Raw genomic sequence first — 22804 nt, forward strand, 5'->3', positions numbered from 1 at the left:
ATTGGAGAATTTAAATAATCAATGCATGATGAAAGAGGCAGAGGATTCTGTCAGTTATCACCCAACCCAACTGTGGAGAAAAACAATTTATGCAAGACATACTACAATATATCAGGTGCGAAGACCTTCTATCACCATGACAGGAGTAAGAGGGTAGCCAGGTGAAAAAAAAGTTAGTCGTCAGATGAGATCTGTTAGATGAAAGCAGGTCATGGGGCATCTCTGACGTTTGGGTTGGGACTTTTCAATTACTTTTGAACACCCTTTAAGCAGAGCACTGAATAACACTGAAAGTTGAGAAAAATTCCAGCAGAATGAAATACAACAGGTTCATGAGCACTCGTTTGATCTTTCAAATCTGTCAGTTCTCGAAAAGAACAATGCAGTTTGTTGCATATTTTTGTCCTTTCCTCATGGACGCAACCTTTTCCTTTCAAGCGCTATTCATTTTGAAAGTCACCTTAAATCTGTGTCCTTCACTCTTTCACCAATGGGGAAACATACTCCTCCTCCACACAAATACCCTCATCAGAAAAAGCCCATATTTTCAAACGCTTCCCTGTAACACGTCTTTCATCTCCGAAGCTATTCCAATAAACCTTTTCTGTATCTTCTTGAGGTTCAGGAGACTGAGACAGGCTCAAATGCCAGTCAAATTTTCACTAATTGCCTTTCTATTTTCCTTTTTGTTAAGAAAGGACATGGTCCCAATTGAAAACAAAACAGAATGATAATATATAGGTATAAGCAAGGTTTTACCAATTGTTAATGCACAATTTTAGATAGGGATATGGGTATGCAAGGAATAGAGGCATATGGATCATGTGCAGGTGGAGATTAGTTTAGCATCAAGTTTGGTACAGATATTGTGGGTAAAAGGGCCCATTTCTCTGCAATACCGCTCAATGTTCTACTTTGGTTGAAACTTGCTTCAGGAAGAGTCGAGTTGGCAAAGCAGATGGTAAATTACATTAAATATTTCATGTAGAGAAGTGGAAAGGTGCAATTGAGCAATTAACAATGAATTTCATTTATTTTCTTCATGTTTTGCTCATCACGTAGCATGCCCATTTGTCTCCTCCAAATCATGTGACGCCAAAAACAACAGGTTATAACAACTTTGTAGCGATTTAAAGATGGTAGTACTTCCAAATTGATCCCATCTTCATTCTCATGTAGTAAAGCCAAAGGCAATCTTTGGGCAGCTGGTTAACTTAGTGGAGACAAATGAAAATTCTTAGCCCCACACGGCAGATACCCAGATGCAAATCCAAAAATGTAATAAACCTTTTAGGGCCGCAGTGGCACAACTGTTAGTGCTGCTGCCTCACAGCACCAGAGACACAGGTTCAATCCTGATCGCAGGTGACTGTCTGTGTGGAGTTTGCGCATTCTCCCTGTGACCACATGGGTTTTGTCCAGGTGCTCCGCTTTCCGCCCACATCCAAAAAGATGTGCAAGGTTGTCAGTTAATTAGCCCTTGTAAAAATGGCCCTAAATGTGCACAGTGGAATAACAGAACTCGGGTGAACGGCCGCTCAATGATCGGTGTGGACTCAGTGGGCCAAAGGGCCTGGTTCCTGTGCTGTATCTCTAAGCCAAGCTAAAATGTTTGAGGTCTAAGCAACCTGTGTCATGTTAGTGCTTATCAACTGTAGCTCTAAAGTCTGAAGAAGGGTCTCAATCCAATCCAAATCTACCGGAATATGTAACATTTTTTACCGTTAGTACGGTCACAGGGAGAAGGTAAACATTCCGTACATCCAGCGTCAGGATCAGTTCACCACTGCTCCGCACAAGTGTTAATAGAAGCCTTTGCACTAAAGAGAGAATGGTGTCCAATTACTGCAAGAAGGTTGCATGGAAACAGGATTTTTTCCCCCACCTATACTGTTTAAATCCAAGACAGCTAGTTTCTTCCGCTTGTCAATTTCCAGTTTAATTTTTAAATGGTTGTCTGGTTCCTGATTAAAATTGGAGCTAGTGAAGACAGATACAATTACAACGTTTAAAACATTTGGACAGGTACTTGGATAGGAAAGGCATAGAGGAATTTGGGACTAATGCTTGAAAGTGGGATTAGCGTAGGCAGGCATCCTGGTCAGCATGGGCAAAGTGGGCCGAGAAAGCTAGTTTGTGTGAGACTGTACCAGACTGTTCAATAAGCAGACACAAGGAAGAAGGGAAGGTCCCAAGTCAAATCGCCACCTACTTATGCTCTCTAGAGATGTTGCCTGACCCACTGAAAACACCAGCACGGTCTCTTTTTTACCCTACGTATGCCTCACTACTGAAAAATGTCACTGCTGATCCAATCTTAGTCTTACACTTAAGGGCCTGACCCACCAGGCGCTTTTGCCAGCATATCAGTGTCGCCAAAAGATTTTGAACATTTCAAAATCCAGAAGCGACAAATAAGTGGTTGCGACGCTTGAAAAAATACCGCGCGTCATGCATCATCACGTCACGTCACACTGCGTATTTTTCGGTGACATGATACGTCAGTCAATGAGGCTGGCAGTCGGCGAAAAAAATCGCCAAGTGGGACAGGCCCTCAAGCTGCACTCTCTCCAGAAGTTTCAACTCGCTTGTAGTTTAAGTCCCTGCCTCAATTCTTCAACAACAATCTTCAGTTCTCAGGTAGAAAATGCTCATCTGAGAGAAGCTATATCGATACAAATAGGTTGGCCCGCCATTCTGAAATCAAGCCCTGCAGTTCACGATAGATGAATGAGGGAAAACATCCTCAACGTCCATCTCGTTGATCCCTCTCAGTTTCTTGTATTTTCAACAAAATTCTTCTGAATACCAAAGACTTCAAGGCCAAATAGCTCAAGGTATCCACATATTCTATAGGTAGAGCTCTAGGGGCTAGTGGAGTCAAGGGATATGGGGAGAAGGCAGGCACGGGTTATTGATAGGGGACGATCAGCCATGATCACAATGAATGGCGGTGCTGGCTCGAGGGGCCGAATGGCCTCTTCCTGCACCTATTTTCTATGTTTCTATTTCAATTGTTATGCAAGGAATATTGGACTGACTACACTGTGGCTCAACAAAAGAGCAGCTACCACACAGCTGTCATGCTTTCAATCCCAACCTGCAGTGCAGTCCATGTGAAGTTTGTAGTGTCCCTGTGATCACATTCACCAGTATGCTCCAAATTCTTAGTGTGTGGGAAAGAAGTGCAGATGCTGGTTTAAATCGAAGGTAGACACAAAATGCTGGAGTAACTCAGCGGGACAGGCAGCATCTCTGCAGAGAAGGAATGGGTGACGTTTCGGGTTAAGACCCTTCTTTAGTTTGAAAATTAAAGTACCACCAATTTGTAAAATTGTATAAAATAGATATATTTTTAAATAAATGTTAGTTGTGAATCTTGGAGTTTGAAGGGTTTCGATCCGAAATATCCCGCTGAGTTACTCCAACATTTTGTGTCTGCGCCAAATATTTCCTACATCTTGAAGCCCTAAAGATTGGAAAGTTAACTGGCCTCTGTAAATAATCCCATGTGAATGGCAGAATCTGGAGAGGTGGGGGAGAAGGGTGTTGGTGTGAATATGAACAGGATAGATTACACAGAAAATCAGGGGGGTAAAGAAGATTACAAACAACTGGCAAACTGTGGAGCTAAATGGCCTCCTAAATATCATAAGCAAATATGTTTTGATAAACTGACTTCAAAAATCTCACTGCAGGTAAAAGTACTTTTCTCGGTGCAGTTTAAGAGAACATTTTGCCCCTCCCCACCCTGAAAGAAACACAGCACAATGATTGCATTATCAAACTTTTTGTAGGCAGTAACCTTGCTCCTTCTTTCAAATGACATTCAGGTGCAACTAACTTCACTTCAGAGATTTTTTTTAAACGTCTTCGGTGTTTTGCCTGAAAGATGTCAGAAATTAAAACTTTCACCATTCGATTGTGTTTATTTGCATGAATTCTGCAGGCAATGGGTTAAAGTCTAAGTACCATTCAAGAATAGAAACAGAGTACACCCTCGGGGTCTGTTTCACACATTTCTCTATAAACTGGGACTGCCTGCAGAAAAATCTGCAAAGCCTTTACAATAGCAAAATATGGGCCAGCATTTGAAACTTACACATGAAGGTAATTTGAAAAGTACATAACTGTTAATGTTTACATTAGGTATAAGTGTGGACTGTCAAATATTTTTTCACGTGGATTTTTTGGACCAGTGTGTGTGGAGCATAGCCAAAAGACAAAGTTCAGCTCAAAAAGATTAGAACATGGAAAATATCTTATCAAAGGAGAACTAGCTATGTAATATTGCTGGTGAGTATATCATGAATAATTCCCAGCCTGTCAGATTAGAATACTCCTATGAATAGCGGGAAGAAATTTTATTACATAAAACAAGAGAATGCTGATCCACAATTCCCCCCTCCCCCCCCCCTCTCCCCCCCTAACAACCTAGAGCCTTTTCCTCCTTTCTGGACAACCGTGATTGATACTTAAGAGCCCACCTCCCAGTATCTTCCCCTCCCATTCCCAATCTGACCCTTCTATCCTGGGCCTACTCCATTGTCACAGTGAGGCCCAGCACAAATTGGAGGAACAGCACCTCATATTTCGCTTGGGTAGTTTACACCCCAGCAGTACGAACATTGACTTCTCTAACTTCAAATAGCAGTCTTACTGTCTCTGACTACATTCTATCTTTGTCCCGCCCACTTCCCTGACATCTTCTCTCCAGAGATGCTGCCTGTGTTACTCCAGCATTTTGCGTCTACCTCCCAGTATCTTCCTTTGTCCCAAAGGTAACCAGTGCTCAAGATAAGATAGTGAATTGCCTTTGTATAAATTCACAACTTAGCCTGAGACAGTAACTCTCTGGACAAATGGGAACATTACCAGCCACAACTTTGACAAAACACTTTAAGAATTTCATGGGATCACAAAACAAGTCTTGCAGCTAAATCTACAATCAAGAGTACACTTAAAATATCCAGTGAAACTACAACGAATCAAGCTTATAAAATGTAACTAAAATTTGTATTCCACAAAGAGAAAGATAATTTTAAAATGACTGGGTGCTTTTGAATCTGCAGGTCCATTCTTGGGGACAAGTCAAAGTCATGCACAATTTATCTGCTTTTGTGGCATGACTGTCAAGAATAGCCTTGTCAACAGAGAAGTGTTTAGGATACAAACTTATCAAAATAATAAAGTTCAAGTTTACATTTATTGTCACTGTACCAATTGGTACAGCGAGATTTGGGTTGCCACACAGCCATACAAATAAAAAGACAACACACGATAGAATTTAACATGAACATCCACACACAGCGGAATCAACGTTTCCCACTGTGAGGGAAAGCAATAAAAGTTCAGTCATCTGCCTCAATGTTCACCTGTGGTCGGGGCCTATAGAGGCCTCCGCAGTCGCCGCAACGGCAGCCCGATGTTTAGGCCCTCTCGCCGAATGATGGAACTCCGGCGTCGGAAGAACACTCTCAGCGGCTTGGAGCTCCGAATCGGCCGCTTCCTACCAGAGGCCGTGGCTCCCGAAGTCCACGGGCCGAGCTGGGCGGAGATTCAACGCTGGCAAGGATCCCAGGCTCTGCTATGTCAAAGTTAGCACCGCCCGCGGTTGGAAACTCCGCAGACCACAGCTCCGCGGTGTCAAAGTCGCCAGTCCCAGCACTCTGGAGCTCCAACACGGCGACCCCGGTAGGGCATCGTCCACTCCGCGATGGTACTTCAGTGCTGCGTCGCTGTTGAAGCTGAAGCTCTGGCCGGTCTCCGGCAGGAAAGGCCGCGCCAATCCAGATGGTAGGCCACGAGGATGGAGCGAAGATGCAGCTTGGAGGACTAGGCGCATCCTCGACCAGGAATTCCCCTCCTCCAGGAAAATGAACAGTGAATTGATAAGGACATTAAAAATCAAGCATTTTATAGACATTTGTGGATCTAAATGGACACCAAATATTGTTATCAAGAGGAAAGCAATTGGGTCAGTTGAAAGTAACTGCCTTTGACATCAAGAGACATTTAGTGGAGTATAGCATCAAAGAATCAATGGAAAGTTGTTCAACAAACAAGGTCAAATTGAGCCACGAGCTGCAATTACTCTTCCACAACAGCGAATGCCTGCGGTTGCTGAAGATTAAATCATCCTAGCTGTACAATATGTCACATGCAGAACCATTTTCAGCTGCTTTACAAGGATCTCCCCTCTCGCATGATTTGAATTAGGAATGCTTATTGATGACTATGCAACTTTCAATTCTCTTTCCATTTCCACACGTGAAACACTCCATGTCAGCACGTAGATCGACTGAAACATTTTGGGATGGGTTGTTAAATAGCAAATAAAATTGCTGCTACCCAAGCATCACCAATATAGTCAATGAAACTGGAGAGCAGCTCAATAGAGTACAATCAGCTGAATATCCATATCAAATACGATTGGTTGACATAGTAGGTACAGAGGAACACTATCACCTACAAATTTGCTTCAAAGTCAGGCATTACCCAGGGGTGGACTGCATTGGCCTTTCATTCATTCGAGCTGGGTCTAAACACTGACTCCGTATCCAGCAAAAGCCAAGACACCAATGCCTCTACTTCCTCAGGAGAGCAAGGAAATTGAACAGATTTCTAATAGCTCTTACAAACCTCTATGTATGCTTGGTTTGGGAACTCCTCTGCTCAAGATCACAAGAAACTGAGGTTGGGGGATGTAGCCCAGTTCATCACACAGGCCAGACTCTCAACCATCAACTCCATCTGCAGTTCACTCTACCTTGGGGACGCCAATAACAACCAAAGACCTTTGCCACTCTGGTCATTAATCTTTACCCTGCTCCCATCAAAAACTACAGCAGAACAAGTGGGCTGAGGAATGGCTAATGGCATTTAATGCAGATTAATGTGAAGTGTTGCATTTTGGGAAGTCAAATCAGGGCAGGATCTTCAGTGAATGGCAGGGCCCTGGGGAGTATGGTCGAGCAGAGGTATTTTCAGATGTATCAGGTACATAGTTCCCTGAACATGGCGTCATAGGTAAATAGGGTGGTGAAGGCGGTTTTCGGTAATTGGCCTTCAGTAGTTATGGTATTGAGCATAGAAGTTGGAGTCCTATGATAAATTTGTACAACACGTTGATGAGGCTGCATTTGGAGTAGTGTGCTCAGTTTTAGTCACCCTGTTATAGGAAGGATGTCATCAAGCTGGAAACAGTGCAGAAGAAATTTGAGGATGCCGCCAGGACTTTAAAAGGCTGAGCAAAATATAGGGAGAGGTTAGGTAGGTTAGGACTATATTAATTGGAGCACAGGTAGCCAAGGGGTGATCTGATAAGAGATGTACAAAGTAATGAGGGGAAGGGGTAGTGTGACTGCATAGCATCTTTTACTCAGAGTTGGGGAAATCAAGAAACAGAGCACATCTGTTTAAGATGAGGGAAAATATTTAACAGGAACATGAGGGGCAACTTTTTTAGGTATACGGAACGAGCTGCCAGAGGTGGTAGCTGATGCTGGCACAATATCACTTAAAACAGCCTGGACGTGTACATGGATATGAAAGGTTTAAATAAAGGGACATAAGCCAAACACAGGCAGTTGAGGCTAATGTAGATGGGGCATCTTTGTTGGAATGGACAAGTTAGGCAGAAGGGCCAGTTTTCATGACATATGTCTCTATACATAAGGTTGAAAGCGTGTACCACCAGACATAGGAACTGCTGCTTCCTCTGTTAACGGGCATTTTAACGATCCTTCCACAAATTAGGATACAGTCTCAATTCTCCACACTACCTCAAAGCAGAAATTGGACCTTTTATCTGAAATTGTTATGCTACAACACAGAACTATATTCTGAACTTTGGTATAATAATAATAATAAACTTTATTATGGACTCAAGGTCCAGACAAGGGGCAACATTACATTAAAAATGCATTGTATATCAAATATCATAAATATATATAAAATTATGGTATATCATATAAAAACATCATAATTTATATTTAACAAAAACCCACAATACTTAAGTTAAAAATCCAGATTAAAAGATGATCAATGTCCTACAATGAGACAACGATACCAGTGTCTCCACAACTGGGATTCGTAGCGTGTGGTGCTAACCCTTGTTTGTCACGGCCACAATAAGCACATTTTTAGTCATTTATCCTGCAAATGAATTTATACATGTGGTGTCTTAGGATAGCTTCTAAAGTACTGACTCCTGCAGCCACAAACATATTACTGGCACTACACCATCTAGGTTGCCTTAGCAGTGTTCTCATGGCATAGTTATATGCCACCTTTAGTCTCTGCATACTTGTCTTTAAATAGTTCGACCACAGGTGCGCAGTGTAGAGGGGTGTGCAGTATGCAACATCTTCACCACATCTGCACACGCACCAAATTTACACAAGAGGATATTTGCCTGTACATACAGCATGCGTCGTTTAAGGTATCTTTCTCTTCTCTTTCTCTTCACCCTATATTTTGTATTTGGCTCGATTGTATTCATATTACCTGACCTAAACCTAATCCCATGTGGATTTCAATTTAAAATCTAAATCAGACATGGAAAGCTCAATGCCACAAATCATAATCTATATGTTCAAACTATCTAGTGTTTCATGTCACTGTTCTTATTGCAATCCAAGACCCACAATTCATGCCATGCTCTTGAGCTCTCTGCAAGAGCAATCACCATTTCAAATCTATCCTGATGCACAATTCCACTTTAAGCTTTATCACATTCAACGTTTCAAAATAAATTATTTCACTTCAAACATTGTAAGCTCGAACAGTTCTTGAATTCCTTGTGATCTTTCTGCCCCTTTATCCTATTTCAACTCTCCACACCTGCCACCCCCATGTCCTACTTATTGCCATATTTTTATTATCCCATTTGATCATTTTTTCTAAGGCCATCTAAACAAATTCTGACTGTAACAATACACTGAGTCCTTCTGCCACTGTCTTTGTGATTTGCGATGTGATCTCTTTCTTGTTCTGATAAAAGGATGCAGACCCAAAACTATGATTTTTTTCCTCTTTCCGGAGATGTTGCTAGATTTGCCTGTTTTTCTAGCATTTTCTGTGTCTCAGGTTAAAAATATATATACATATATTCATTTAATGCTGCTGCCTCACAAATACAAGGACCCTTGGTTTAATCCTGCCTTGAGAACTGTGTAGAGTTTGCACATTCTTCCAGTGAATATGTGGGTTTTCAATTTCCTCCCACATCCCAGATGCGCTGGTAGATTAATAGGCTATTGTACATTAAATTGCAAATGAATCAAAAGTTAATGAGTATTAAAGACGGCACAAATTGCAGTACTATGAGGAAATTAGTGGAACTGGGACTGATGGCACTGTTCTGCTGGGAGTCAACATGGACCCAATAGGCCAAATGATCTTCCCAGTGCTGAAATATATAACCTATCAAACTCACGTTGCACTCTGCTCAATAAGCAAATTTGGTATTCCGACTGCGCATGCACAGGTCATGGGCCGCTCGAGATAAACACTCTTGGCGACCGTGTGGCTGCATGGGTGCAGAACTGCATCTTGTCCCTAACCAGCCGCCGCTGGGCCGTCCTCGTCCTACCTCGAGTGTCTCGTCCGGGGATGGCCCAGGGTCGGCGGGAGCGGCGGCACAGGCCTGCAGGCGGCGCGGAAAAGAAGCAGCAACTCCAGCTCAACCCCACCTGTCCCGCTGGCGGGACAGGCAGTCGAGCTGGGGCCGGCGCCTCCCCTCCGCACTGGCTGCGGGCCTGGGCCGACACTCCCGTCCGCGGACCTCTGGATAGAAGATCCTCCTTCAGACTTCCTGCACATTATTTTTGCGCCGTGGTTGGGATGGATGGGAGCGGGGATTTCCGTGGGCGCAAGGAACAAATGACCACCACTGGCCACATCTTCCCATCTCCTCCCCGTCGGCTTTCCGCAGAGACCGCTCCCTCCGTAACTCCCTGGTCAATTTGTCCCTTCCCACCCAAACCACACCCTCTCCTGGCACTTTTCCTTGCAACCGCAGGAAATGTTACACTTGTCGCTTTACCTCCGCACTTGACTCCATTCAAGGACCCAAGCAGCCTTTCAAGGTGCGGCAGAGGTTCACCTGCACCTCCTCCAACGTCATCTATTGCATCCGCTGCTCTACATCGGTGAGACCAAGCGTAGGCTTGGCGATCGCTTTATCCAACACCTCCGCTCAGTTCGCAATAACCAACCTGATCTCCCGGTGGCTCAGCACTTCAACACCCCTTCCCATTCCGAATCCAACCTTTCTGTCCTGGGCATCCTCCATGGCCAGTGAGGCCCACCGTAATTTGGAGGAGCAGCACCTCATATTTTGCTTGGGCAGTTTATATCCCAACGGTATAAAAATTGACTTCTCCAATTTCAGATGGTCCCTGCTTTCTTCTCCGCTTCCCAGCTCTCCCTCAGCCCACTGTCTCTGCCTCTTCCTTTCTTCTTCCCACCCTCACATCAGTCTGAAGAAGGGTCTCGACCAGAAACGTCGCCTATTTCCTTCGCTCCATAGATGCTGCCTCACCCGCTAAGTTTCTCCAGCATTTTTGTCTACCCATTCACACAAGTTCTGTATCCCACTTTCCTCACCCACTCCCTACACATTAGGGGAAATTTTACAGGGACAAGTTAACCTACAAAGCCAATGCGTCTTTGGGATGTGGGAGGAAACCTACATGCTTGCAGGGAGAATGTGCACATTTAACACAGACAGTGCCCGGGGACAGGATCGAACAGAGATCTCTGACATGTGAGGCAGCAAGTCAACCAGCTGTGCCACTATATTTAATTTTCCAACACACAAAAAATTATACATTGATATCTTTGGTTACTAAAAAAAAAAAAGAAACTAACCATTTTCAGTCTTAAATCTCTAAGTAATCCTCTTCCTCCCCCTTTACAGCTACTGTATGTTTTAATTCCGATCAAGACTATGGGGCAGTACATTGGCCATAAAGTTGCTGCCTAAAATTGCCAGAGACCCGGAATTGATCCTGAATATGGGTGCTGTCTGTATGGAGTTTGCTCCTTTTCCCTTTGATCATATGGGTTTTCTCCGGGTGCTCTTGTTTCCTTCAACATTCCAAAGGTGTGCAGGAACTGTTTCAGACCCAACCCAAAACGTAATATTTTCCTTTTGTCCAGAGATTCTGTCTGACCTGTTGAGTTACTCCAGCTTTTTGTGTCTATCTTCAGTTTAAACCACCATCTGCCGTTCCTTCCTACACACACAATACTATGTGATAGAACTTTATTAATTCCAGGAAGGAAATTGTGTGTGTGTATAGTTATATATTCATATATAATACTGTTTTGTTTTCTCGTTTATAACAGTGTTTACAGAGTACTAAGTTTACATATTCTGTTGTGCTGTTGCAAGTAAGGATTTCATTGTTCTGACTGGGACGTGAGAGAATAAAACACTCTTGACTTGCGTCGCTAATGTGTGGGATAGAACAAGTGGGCTTGGTGGGCCGAAGGGCTTGTTTCCACGCTGTATCTTTAAATTAAACTAAAAACACTGACTGGGAGGACCAGGAAACCAAGAAGCAAGAGTTACTCCAGCTCCAGCGAGTGATTCTGCGTTGGTTTTCAGCAGTCGCGGCGAGGCGGCGACCGGACAGTAATGGCGGCCAGATCTCCCACAATGCAAAGGGAAGGAGAAAGTGGCCGACGCCGACCAGTTGCAGTGGCAGTGCGCATGTGCAGGGCGGCACATGCGCACAACCACGGCCGATGATGTGCTGGCCAAAGATCCTCGCTATAGGATCTTTGGTGCTGGCCGTGGTTGTGCGCATGTGGAGGACGAAGATGTGCAGGCCGTGGCAGTGTGCATGTGTAAGGCGGCCTGCCGTGCCGGCAGATGAGGAGAGAACGGAGAGCAGAGACCCGGACACGGATACGGAGAGTGACAGAGAGAGAGAGAGAGAGAGAGAGAGAGAGAGATAGATAGAGAGGGGGCCCGCTCAGAATTAAACGATAGGTGTCCCGGGTGCTTGCCAAGCCTGGCAAAATGGCACGGCTTTTAGGTTGCCATTGGCAACCGGGCAACCGCTAATTTCGAGCCCAGCACAATCTCTTCCACAAGCTGTAGACGACAGCATGACTTCTTAATCCTCTTCCTCCACTGAAACTTGCCATTTTAGGAAGAAGTCAGCAGTCCAACCAACAGTAGCGAGAGACACAACAATGAAAATTAAAGTACTACAAAGCCACTAGCTCAGATCTGTAGAAACAGAGGCGATCAGACCTCAATGCAGAATAAAACGGTGGAGGTGCCAGTACCAATGAGGTCAAATACTACTGACATGTACCAAGGCTGGGTCCCAGGACAGGATATTGAATTAGAACAATATACTTGGTGAATTTGGTTTACCAGAAAACTTGTGCTACATGTCGACGAGCATGAAACAGTTTTACATGATGATTTATTGTGGCCCATTCTTTCCAATGTAGAATAAAAAATGTAGACAATAACACCCATCTAGTCAGATCAGCTGATCGATACTATTATAAAACACAGGCAGAACCAAACTGGTTATTGACACAAGAGATTGCGGCAAAGTGAATTGTGAGGATAGTTATAGTCGTCAAGGAAACAGATAGATGGGAAATGGGCAAATTAGTGGCAGATTAGATTTAATGCAGACAAATGTCAATTCTTACATGTTGTCAAGAGTGTTCATTTTCATATGCATCGAAACAGAACAATTAAATGTTTACTTTCAGGAGCAAAACAGGTTTTATAACACAGTACTCAATATATAATACACAGTACAGGTGCACAACCTTTTATCCGGAGTTCCGGAAACCGAAAAGCTCCGAAAACCGGACATTTTTCCCAGGATGTCGTCTGCACACCAAAGCTCGCGTTTGGCGCCAAACTTGACCCGAAACGACCCACGGTCAACCCAGGTCTGTACTGCTGTAGCGGCTGCCTCCTCCCCGGAGACCAGGGAGACACTTAAACATCTGTAAATCATTGCTTAGATGTTAGTCAGTTAGTTTGGAGGGCTTTTATGTGAAGGGGGAAACTTTAATTCTTAGTCCCCTACCTGGTCGGAGAGGCGGGGAGCGGGCAATGCCTTACCAGGTCGCCGTGCGGTAAGCTCCGGAGCACTGTGGCCGCCGACTCCCAACATCGCGGAGCTGGGGCTGCGGGCGTCCGGCCGCGGGCGGCGCCGGTTGTAGCTCCGACCCCGGCAACTCTACCCCTGGCTGCGCCGTACTCCAAATCCAGCGCGGCCCGCGGCCGCAGCCCCAGCTCCGCGATGTTGGGAGTCGGCGGCCACAGCGCTCCGGAGCATCCAGCGCTCCACACGGCGACCCGGTAAGGCATCGCCCGCTCCCCGCTGGTATCCCAGCGCTGCGACGCCGCCGACTCCCAACATCGCGGAGCTGGGGCTGCGGGCGTCCGGCCACGGGCCGCGCTGGATTTGGAGCGCCGCGCAGCCAGGGGTAGAGTTGCCGGGGTCGGAGCTACAACCGGCGCCGCCCGCGGCCGGACGCCCGCAGCCCCAGCTCCGTGATGTTGGGAGTCGGCGGCCACAGCGCTCCGGAGCTTACTGCACGGCGACCCGGTAAGGCATTGCCTGCTCCCCGCCTCTCCGACCAGGTAGGGGACTAAGAATTAAAGTTTCCCCCTTCACCCCACCCCCACATAAAATCCCTCCAAACTAACTGACTAACATTTAAGCAATGATTCCCCGGTCTCCGGGGAGGAGGCAGCCGCTCCAGACTTTTCAAGCCGCCCGCACTTCCTACCTAATCTACGCTAAAAATCTTCCATTCGGAAATCCGAAAAATTCCGAAATCCGAGAAGTGTCTGGGCCCAAGGCTTTCGGATAGAAGGTTGTGCACCTGTACTACAATAAACAAAAAAGTTCAATAATTAGAAAAACATATAGTGCAAAAACAAAACAATGTCTTAGTTCCTAGTGCGACTAAGGTAGACCATAGCTTGGAGTTCGTAGTGTTCAATATCCTATGGTAGTTGGAAAGAAGCTGTTCCAGTATCTGGACGTTAGTTTTCAGACTCCTTATATCTTCGTTCCAATGGCAGAGTGACATGAGAATGTGGCCAGGATAGTGTGGGTCCTTGATGAAGCTATCTGCCTTCTTGAGACAAACTTTCCTGTAGATTCCTTCAATGGTGAAGAGTTTGATACCTATGACGGACCAGGGAATGTTCACTATTTGCAATCTCCTTTGTTCCTGGGTGTTCGAGTTGCTAAACCAGGCCGCAATGCAATCAGTCAATATGTTCTCAACGTACACCCAGAGAATATTCGTCGACAAACTGAATCTCCAAATAAAGCAGTGATGATTTTTCTTTATGCTTGCATAAATATGCTGGGTTTAGAGATTGGCACACCCATGAACTTGAAGTTGTTGACACTCTCCATCAGCAACCTATTTAAGACGACAGGTCTGTGGATCCTTCCCTTCTAAAGTTTATTGGTTTCACTGAAGTTGAGAGCAAGGTTGTGGGTCTGACAACATTCAATCAGACAATTGTCCTCCCTCCTATACTCCGACATTATGATCCATATTTCATCCAACAAAAGTGGTGTCATCAGCAAATTTAATTATGGAGTTAAAACGGTGTCTTACAACAGTCATACTACAGTGAGTAGTGCAGAGGACTGAGCACACACCCTTGAGGTGCCCCTATGCAGATGGTCATGGATGAAGTATTGTTGCCAATTCATACCAATTGTGTTCTGTTGATGAGGAAGTAGAGGATACAGATGCGAATGGATGTGCAGAGACCCAGTTCCCAGAACTTGGTAACATATTTGAAGGGGGTGGCAGTGTTGGAACATTAAGCAAAAGTCTATGAACAACAGCCTAACATATGTGTTTTTATTGTCCAAGTAATCCAAGTACTGTCCAATGCAGAATGGAGAGCCTGCAAGATTGCATCTCCCCTTGTTGATCTATTGTGGCGGTAATGTAGTGTGTTCAGGTGAGGTAGGAGATGCTATGCGCCATAGACAATCTCTCAAAGCACTTCATCATCGCAATTGTTAGAGCCTCCAGTTAGTAGTCAACTAGGCATGTCACCTTACTCCTCTTGGGCACCCATATTATTGAAGCCTTTTTAAAGTAGGTTCTTCTTCTTATCAAATCCACACACAAGATTAAAAGCCAGAGCTGAACAATTTCTCCACATTTGCATACCATGGCGTCTGTCTTGTCGCTTCTTGTGCGCAGTGGTGGAAAGATTGGTGGAAACAGGGCCGCGAAGTGAACGCTCTTTTGTTGACCCCTTTAAAGTAGGTACGAAAGTCAGATCTCACTAACGAGAAGCTGAAGATGTCAGGAACAACTCCAGCCGATTGGCCCACACACAATTTTGAGAATGCGATGAGGTACGCTATCACGTCCAGTTAATCTGAGGGTACACACACCTGAAAGATCTCCTGCCGCTGGGCTTGGTGACTGTGATTGCAATGCCATTGAGGGCTAAGGGCTAAGCCCCCCCTCCCCCCCCTAATCGTAAACATTGGTTTGGTCACAACTGAATTATTGTGTTCAATCCTGGACACCACGCTTTAGGAAGAGAGAGAGAGAAGCCAGAGGATATTAAAGTATGTTAGTAAAATGATTCAAGTCCTGAGGGAAATAAAAGCAGCTGTTCGATCTCTGAGGACTAGAAGAGATTACCAGCATATCTAACAGAACTATTCAAAAATTAAGGACACAGGCAAAGTAGAAAGGTAGAAACTCTTCTGAGAATTAGAAGTCAAAGACTAGAATACAGAACGAGCATATGGTTTGGAATATATCAGTAAGGGAAGTAATTGAGGCAAATTCAGTTGCAATGTTCTGAAAGGGAGCTGGATAAGTAGCTCAAAAGAAAGAATTTATAGGGTAACACAAAGGTTTATTGGTTTGTTTTTACAGAGCTAGATGTGACTCAATAGACTGAATGGCCTCCTTCAAAGCTGCAACCATTTTGTAATTTATCTAACAACTGAAAACAGCTTTAATCTACCCATCCTGCTATCTTCAAAAGCACTTCACATCCCTGAAATTCATGGAGAATTATCCTTGAACACATTGTGAAAAGACCTTTACTCTAAACAAAAATGTTCATTCCTTTGCATTATATACATTACCCAGATAGGTTACCACATATTTATCTGGACCCAATTACAACAAGACCATTCATTGCTAACTTCCAATAGCATATAACTTTCTACCAGTGTCAATTATTGTATGATCTCCAAGTCATCGCCATCATGACATCTGTCTATTCCACTGACATTCATAAACTAATGGTAAGAATGCAAGTATTAAACTGGACAGTTTAATTGTTTTCATATTATATACTGTTTTCAAAGCGAGTAGCCCAGAGGCACATGGACAGAGAGCAGTTTATGACAAGGCGCTTTCAAAGAATATTGAACAGCACAGCACAGGAACAGGCACTTCGGCCCACAATGTCTGTGCTGAACCTGATGCCAAGATAAACATAATCTCTGCCTGCACATGATCAAATTCCCTCCAGATCCATGTACCCATCTAAAAGCCTCGTAAAACACCACTCTCGGATCTGCCCACAATTCAATGGCACTTTATTTTCATATGTACAGAGGTACAATGAAATTCATTTTTGTACAAAAGTATAGCTATACACAAGCACATATATACCTCTTAGATAAGCATCTCAGATACATTCCGTGAATAGCAGCAATGCACTGAGACAGTATCCAGAGTCATCAGATTACCCAGCAGTGGTTCCAGGCATCCTCCAGCATCTTTAAAAAAAACCTGCCCGCACAACTCTTTCAAACTTTGCCCTTCTTACCTTAACGCTCTGCCCTCTAATCATTGAGTTGTCTAAACCGCTCTATGCATCTCATTATTTTATATACATCCATCAGGTGTCTCCGCAACCTCTGACATTCAAGAGGAAACCATTAGCTTTGCCAAACCTCTCGTCATAGCTAATACCCTCTAAACCACGCAGCATTCTCATAAACCTCTTCTGCACCCTCTCCAAAGCCTTCACATCTTCAGACAACCAGTACTCGTTAATCTATTTTATCTACTATATTCCCTGCGTTGAAATGAACAGACATGAGCTCATCAGTTTGACCATATTCCTTAACCTCTCCATGCCCATCTGTCCTTTGAGAATTACCAGCCCTAACCTCTACCATCCGTCCTTCCATTTGTTGACAATCTACACTGGTTCTCACCCCCACCCCACAATAGTAAAAACCTCCAGTTCAGGTGCAACCCCATCCTCTTGTACAGATACGTCAGCCCCCAGAAGAGATCCCAATTAATTTTAAAAACTGAAATCCTGCCCCCTGCACCAACACCCAATCCACACATTCATCAGTTCCAAATTCCCATTCACAAGTAATCTGGAGATAATTCCCAATGCCCTACTTTTTAAACGATTGCCTAATTCCCGTATATTCACCCCATAGGACTTCATCCCTTTCCATACCCATATAATTTGTCCCATCGTGCACAAGGATGTTGTGCTGCTCTACCTCCTCCTTGAGAATATTTTGCAACCCCTCCGAGTCACCCTGAACGCTGGAACTCACCACTGGCGAGTCTTGTTTGCTGCCACTGAATCTGTTCCCCTAACTAACAAGTCTCCTATCACGATAGACACAAAAAGCTGGAGTAACTCAACGGGTCAGACAGCATCTCTGGAGAAAAGGAATAGGTGATGTTTGGAGTTGAGACCCTTCTTCAGACTGAGTCTCTTATCACTATGGTTCTATCCTATCCCACTGTGCCTCAGAGTCAGGCCCATGGCCATTGACCTCCCAGCTCTGGTGATTGCCCATCTCTTCTCTGGCTGTAACTTAGTCACGATCACCTTACGATGACTTCTAGCAATGACACTCTCACACTCCCAGATGAGCCCAAAGTCATCAGGTTGGAGCTCCAGTTAATAACAAACTCTAAGCAGCAGCAACTAAAGGCACTTTCTGCAGGTGTACTCCTCATGGACACTTTCTACATCCTGCAGGAGGAGCATTTCACTATCCCACCTGCTATCTCTGCTGCACCAAGATCAACAGGAAAAAAAAGAAAATCACACAGAAAAACAATAGACCTACCATTACCCTCTGCTCAGCCTCCTCGAGCCAAATCCTCAGCACTTACCCACTCAATGGACGGACCCTTAAAAAATATCCCATTTCATTGTTCTATCTGGAACATATGACAATAAAACACTCTTGACTCTTGTATTGCCTCAGCCAATACAAGAGTCAAGAGTGTTTTATTGTCATATGTTCCAGATAGAACAATGAAATTCTTACTTTCTGCAGCAGAACAAAATATGTAAACTTAGTACAGTAAACAATATGATAAACGAGGAAAAAAAAGTTCAGTGTGTATCTATACATATACACATATATGTAGTTTAGGGAAGATTACATCAAACATACAAGAAATCCATTCTGACAGTTCTGAATTAATTGGCAGTGTACTTTTATTTCTATACCTTTGACAAAGGCATTAATCTGATATCTGAACTCAAAGACATAGCAGGCATGATCTGTCAAATGGCCTACTCTGAAATATCCTTCAATTTTATCCAATAATAAAGATATGCCCACCATCAAACATTAACCTGTCTCTAATTACTAGGCTCATCTTTTAATTTCATCCAGTCGTGAGGCATACCAAAATAGTTATAACCTTCATTGCATTTTCTGAAACCCGAGATGACATTATCCTGGTCTTGACATTTACCCTTTTTGAACATGAATTGTCTTTTTGAATAATAGAAACAAAATATTTATTTAAAACCATATCCATGTCTTCTATCCCCACACAAACTTGTTTTTATTCATTTGCAATGATCTTTTTTCCTTCAAATTCACTTTCCCTCAAAAAGATGGTTTCTTAACATTTTTTTGCATGCACTTAACATGCACTTTTTTGGCTTTCTTAACTTCCACTTAGGGTTTGAACACGCTAGAGACGGGAAACATGTTGCCGATGTTGGGGGAGTCCAGAACCAGGGGCCACAGTTTAAGAATAAGGGGTAAGCCATTTAGAATGGAGAATTGTGAATCTGTGGAATTCTCTGCCTCGGTGGAGGCCGGTTCTCTGGATACTTTCAAGAGAGCTTGATAGGGCTCATAAAGGTAGCAGAGTCAGGGGATATGGGGAGAAGGCAGGAACGGAGTACTGATTGGGGATGATCAGCCATGATCACATTGAATGGCGGTGCTGGTTTGAAGGGCCGAATGGCCTACTCCTGCACCTATTGTCTATTGTTCATTTAATTTCACCCTTCCATACTCTTTTTACAACACTTCAGTGCTTTCTGTGTCTATCTTGCTTCCCTCTTCTCACTCGACCTCATATGCTGCTCCTCCAAACTACATTATGCCTCCTGTTGCCCAAATTAATTCCTTAAATTCTTCCCTTGTGCTAACAGATTGCGAATTCCTTTGGACACATTATGACATCTGTAACCTCCCAATTTTTACAAATATTCTGTTCCACTTAATACCAATTTCCAATTAAAATCCAAATTACTTACTTGGATTTTCTGAATCTTAAACAGAATTTTCAGCTGATCTCTGAGGTCACACCCCATTCCAACAGAAATATTTTGCTGCTCTTTTATTTTTATTGTACAAAGTCCTGTCACAATACTTTGGGGACAAAGTTAACAAGATGGGCAAGTCAAAGTGTCATCAAATTCTCAAGAATAGGAGCAGCCGATAAATCTAACATTGCAGTGATGACCAAATCATTCATATAAATGGACTCCGCGCCAATTCTTCTTGAATAGCACTTACAAATTTGGTGACCATGAGCAAATACTTCACCATGCTTTTGATAAAGCAGAGTAACGACTTTTTAGAAAATACAGTGGATTGGAAGGAGGGGAAAGAGAAGGGATCGGATGTCAAAATGGGTTTTTTTCTGTACTTAGGACTTTGTGATGATTTTTAACCAAATCAGATAATTAAAAATCGAGCCTAAATCCTTGGATCCCACCTATTCACTGATTAACATTAACGAATAGAGGGCAATTAGCAGAACATATTATACAGAGGTATTTTATAGACTGCTAACTTCAACGGTTACTGTTGAGTTTGTGCAAAAAAAGTTAGATTCACAATTCTAAACACAAAATCAAAACACCTGCCTCCTGTTTCCCCGGGGCCGCTCAGATAATTTAAAGAAAGAGTACAAAGGGTATCCATATCAATGCAAAGCAATCTAACGACTAGATTCTTCAAAATGTCTAAGAATTGTATGCCATGCGCTGCTGAAGCCCTGTCTACTCGCGTCTGTAAGGAACAATCCATAAGTGCAAAAAAATCGTTGTTGTAAACAATGTTATCCAACCAAAACACAACGCTGTGAACCTTAATCCCCTTCCCCTCCTTCTCCACCACAACCACTGCAGAAATCCGTGTGTGCACACACACACACACAGGTTGGGAACTGGATTTCGATGTGAAATCCTTTTGCAGAGGAAGTTCTTTGTCAAAGCCACCGGTGCACCTTTAACGCTGCCGTTGCTCTCTCTCCAGGGGTAGAGAGGGAGGGAGCTGCCCTTCCTTCCCTTCCCACCCCCGCCTCGCCCCATCTTGTCCCCTGTCCCCGCTTGTCCACCCGCCCGGCCTGGGGCCGGGGCCTCGCCGCCGCCAGGAGACAAAGGGGGGGAGAGGGAGAGTGCATTGGGCGCCCAGCGCCAGAGACAGCAGCAACTAGCCCGCCCGCCTTCCTTTTACCTCCTCCGCGTTATCCCCGCCATCCTTGCCGCTGCTCTTGGGACTCTTGCCGGGCTTGTTGGGCTCCTGCGGGGCACAGAGAGAGAAGGGGAAAAAGCCATTAGACGCGCGTTATTATCAGACTGCCACTTTTGATCGGTGGTTAATTGAGCGATGTATTGAATGGGTCGGTCGCCGGTACCTTCTCCTTCTTGCTCTTGTTCGGCATCCTGATCCTGATCCTGATCCCGATCCCGATCCCGATCCCGATCCGCTCGCGCCGCGGCCGTTGCTCCCGCTCCCGCCGCCGCCGCCGCCCGCGCTCGCTCGCTCACTCACTCACTGCGGGCCGGCCGCGCGCACGTTGCACGTATTGGCGGAGGGACGGCTGCGCGCACGTACCGGCTGAGAAAGGAAGAGATGGACGCACGCCAGTACGTACGTGCGTACGTTTGACTAGCTGAGGGAGAGCAGCGGCGCGCACGTACATACGTCCCCGTCAATGGCTCAGGGACGAAGGGACGTACGTACGTACGTACGCAGAGAGTCTCGTCTTCCTTTCTCTTCCCCCGCCACCCTCTGCTCCTCTCCTCCACTGCCATTGGCCGAGCACGGCGCCCAGCCGCTCTTCCATTGGCGGAGTAAGGCCCGCCACCTCTCCTCCGCTGCGATTGGCCAAAATGGCGGCGGCGCTGCAAGGCCGGGCACGCTATTGGCTAAATCCCCGTGTGAACGTCATATCCGGTGAGAGATTCCGGTTCCCATTGGCTGCTGGCAGCGGGTGACCCGGCCGCTGACGTTGGCGGGTGACGCGGTCCCATTGGCTGGGGGCCGCGCCGGGCGGAGTGGGTGGGAAGGAACGGCAGGTGCTGCGTCTGGTTCACACCAAAGATTAGAGAGCGCCACCCAGCGAAACAAGCCTGGTATGACATGACATGGTGATTGTTGGCGCCTTTTTATCGGGCAGCCTCGACTACCGTCATGGCGTCTACAGCTAAATCTTCATCTCACTGCTCTGCTATCAATTGCTCTCATCGTCAATCTAGACCACCCGACCTGTCATTCTTCAGGTTCCCCAACAACAAAGAAAGGTGAGGAAATTTTATTATTTTCTGTCGATATGATTCTGTCCTGAAAATGTCATTTTCTGTTTTCCCATCAACGGTCATTGGGAAACTAGGTTTGTCGGTACATTAGAAAGTTGTTAAGAATTATTTTTAATAGATCTTTATTTGCCACAATAATAAAGTCATCAATTTTAACACTTCTGTACATTTTTGGTTTTGTTCTTATAAGGCAGGGGTCTCCAAAATATGGCCTGCGGGACACATGAGGCCCACCGTGAGGTTTTTCGAGCTCAGATTCGAGTCCGGGAACGCGGCGGCTGTTACCGGTTATGTCCCTCGAATTGTCGAGACATCACAAACAAAGATCACAAGCCCGCCGTGAAGAAGGGTGCAATCAAAGATTATAAAGCTCCGGTCTATAATCTTTGGGTGCAATGGTGGGGCGGGGGTTTCGGCGGCGGTCGGAATGGGACGGCTGCGCATTATAACGTGCCATCATTCCACTCCCCCTCTCCCCTCTCCCCCTTCTCCCTCTCCCTCTCCACTTTCTCCCTCTCCCCTTTCTCCCTCTCCCCCTTCCTCTTCTCCCACTCCCCCTTCTCTCTCTCCCTTCTCTCTCTCTCTCCCCCTTCTCTCTCTCGCTCTCTCTCTCCCCTTCTCTCTCTCCCCTTCTCTCTCTCTCTCTCCCCTTCTCTCTCTCCCCTTCTCTCGATCTATCTCTCTCTCCCTCTCAATCTCCCTCTCCCCCCGCCCTCCCTCTACCTCCCTCCCTTCTCTCCCTCCCTTCCCTATCTCCCTCTCTTCTCTCCCTTCCCTCCCTTCCCTCTCCCCCTCCCTTCACTCTGCGTGATAGTTGGCAGCCCTGCTATGCCTTAGGTCCAAAAGAGGATAGAAATAAAATATTTAATGGTCGTTGTAAGAAGATTTTAATAAGCTCTTCTACATTTAAGGTAAATTGACATATTAAAGTCAAAATGCATCTTCAATATACAGGTC

At 45.0% G+C, this 22804-nt stretch overlaps 1 protein-coding gene across 1 annotated transcript in view; it reads right to left on the reverse strand.

The window, feature by feature from the left end:
• The window catches only part of ppp2r5d (protein phosphatase 2 regulatory subunit B'delta), an 83585-nt gene extending 62514 nt beyond the window's left edge, over positions 1 to 21071 (reverse strand). Inside the window, exons 1-2 of the mRNA XM_033020622.1 lie at positions 20944 to 21071; positions 20763 to 20828 (exon numbers count right to left, since the gene is read on the reverse strand). Coding sequence (XP_032876513.1) covers positions 20763 to 20828; positions 20944 to 20970 — 93 coding nt within the window. The 5' untranslated portion in view covers positions 20971 to 21071. The remainder of the gene's footprint in view (positions 1 to 20762; positions 20829 to 20943) is intronic.
• Between the last annotated feature and the right edge of the window lie 1733 nt (positions 21072 to 22804).

Source organism: Amblyraja radiata, chromosome 5 (genome assembly GCF_010909765.2).
Source record: "Amblyraja radiata isolate CabotCenter1 chromosome 5, sAmbRad1.1.pri, whole genome shotgun sequence".
In the NCBI taxonomy this organism is placed as follows: Eukaryota; Metazoa; Chordata; class Chondrichthyes; order Rajiformes; family Rajidae; genus Amblyraja; species Amblyraja radiata.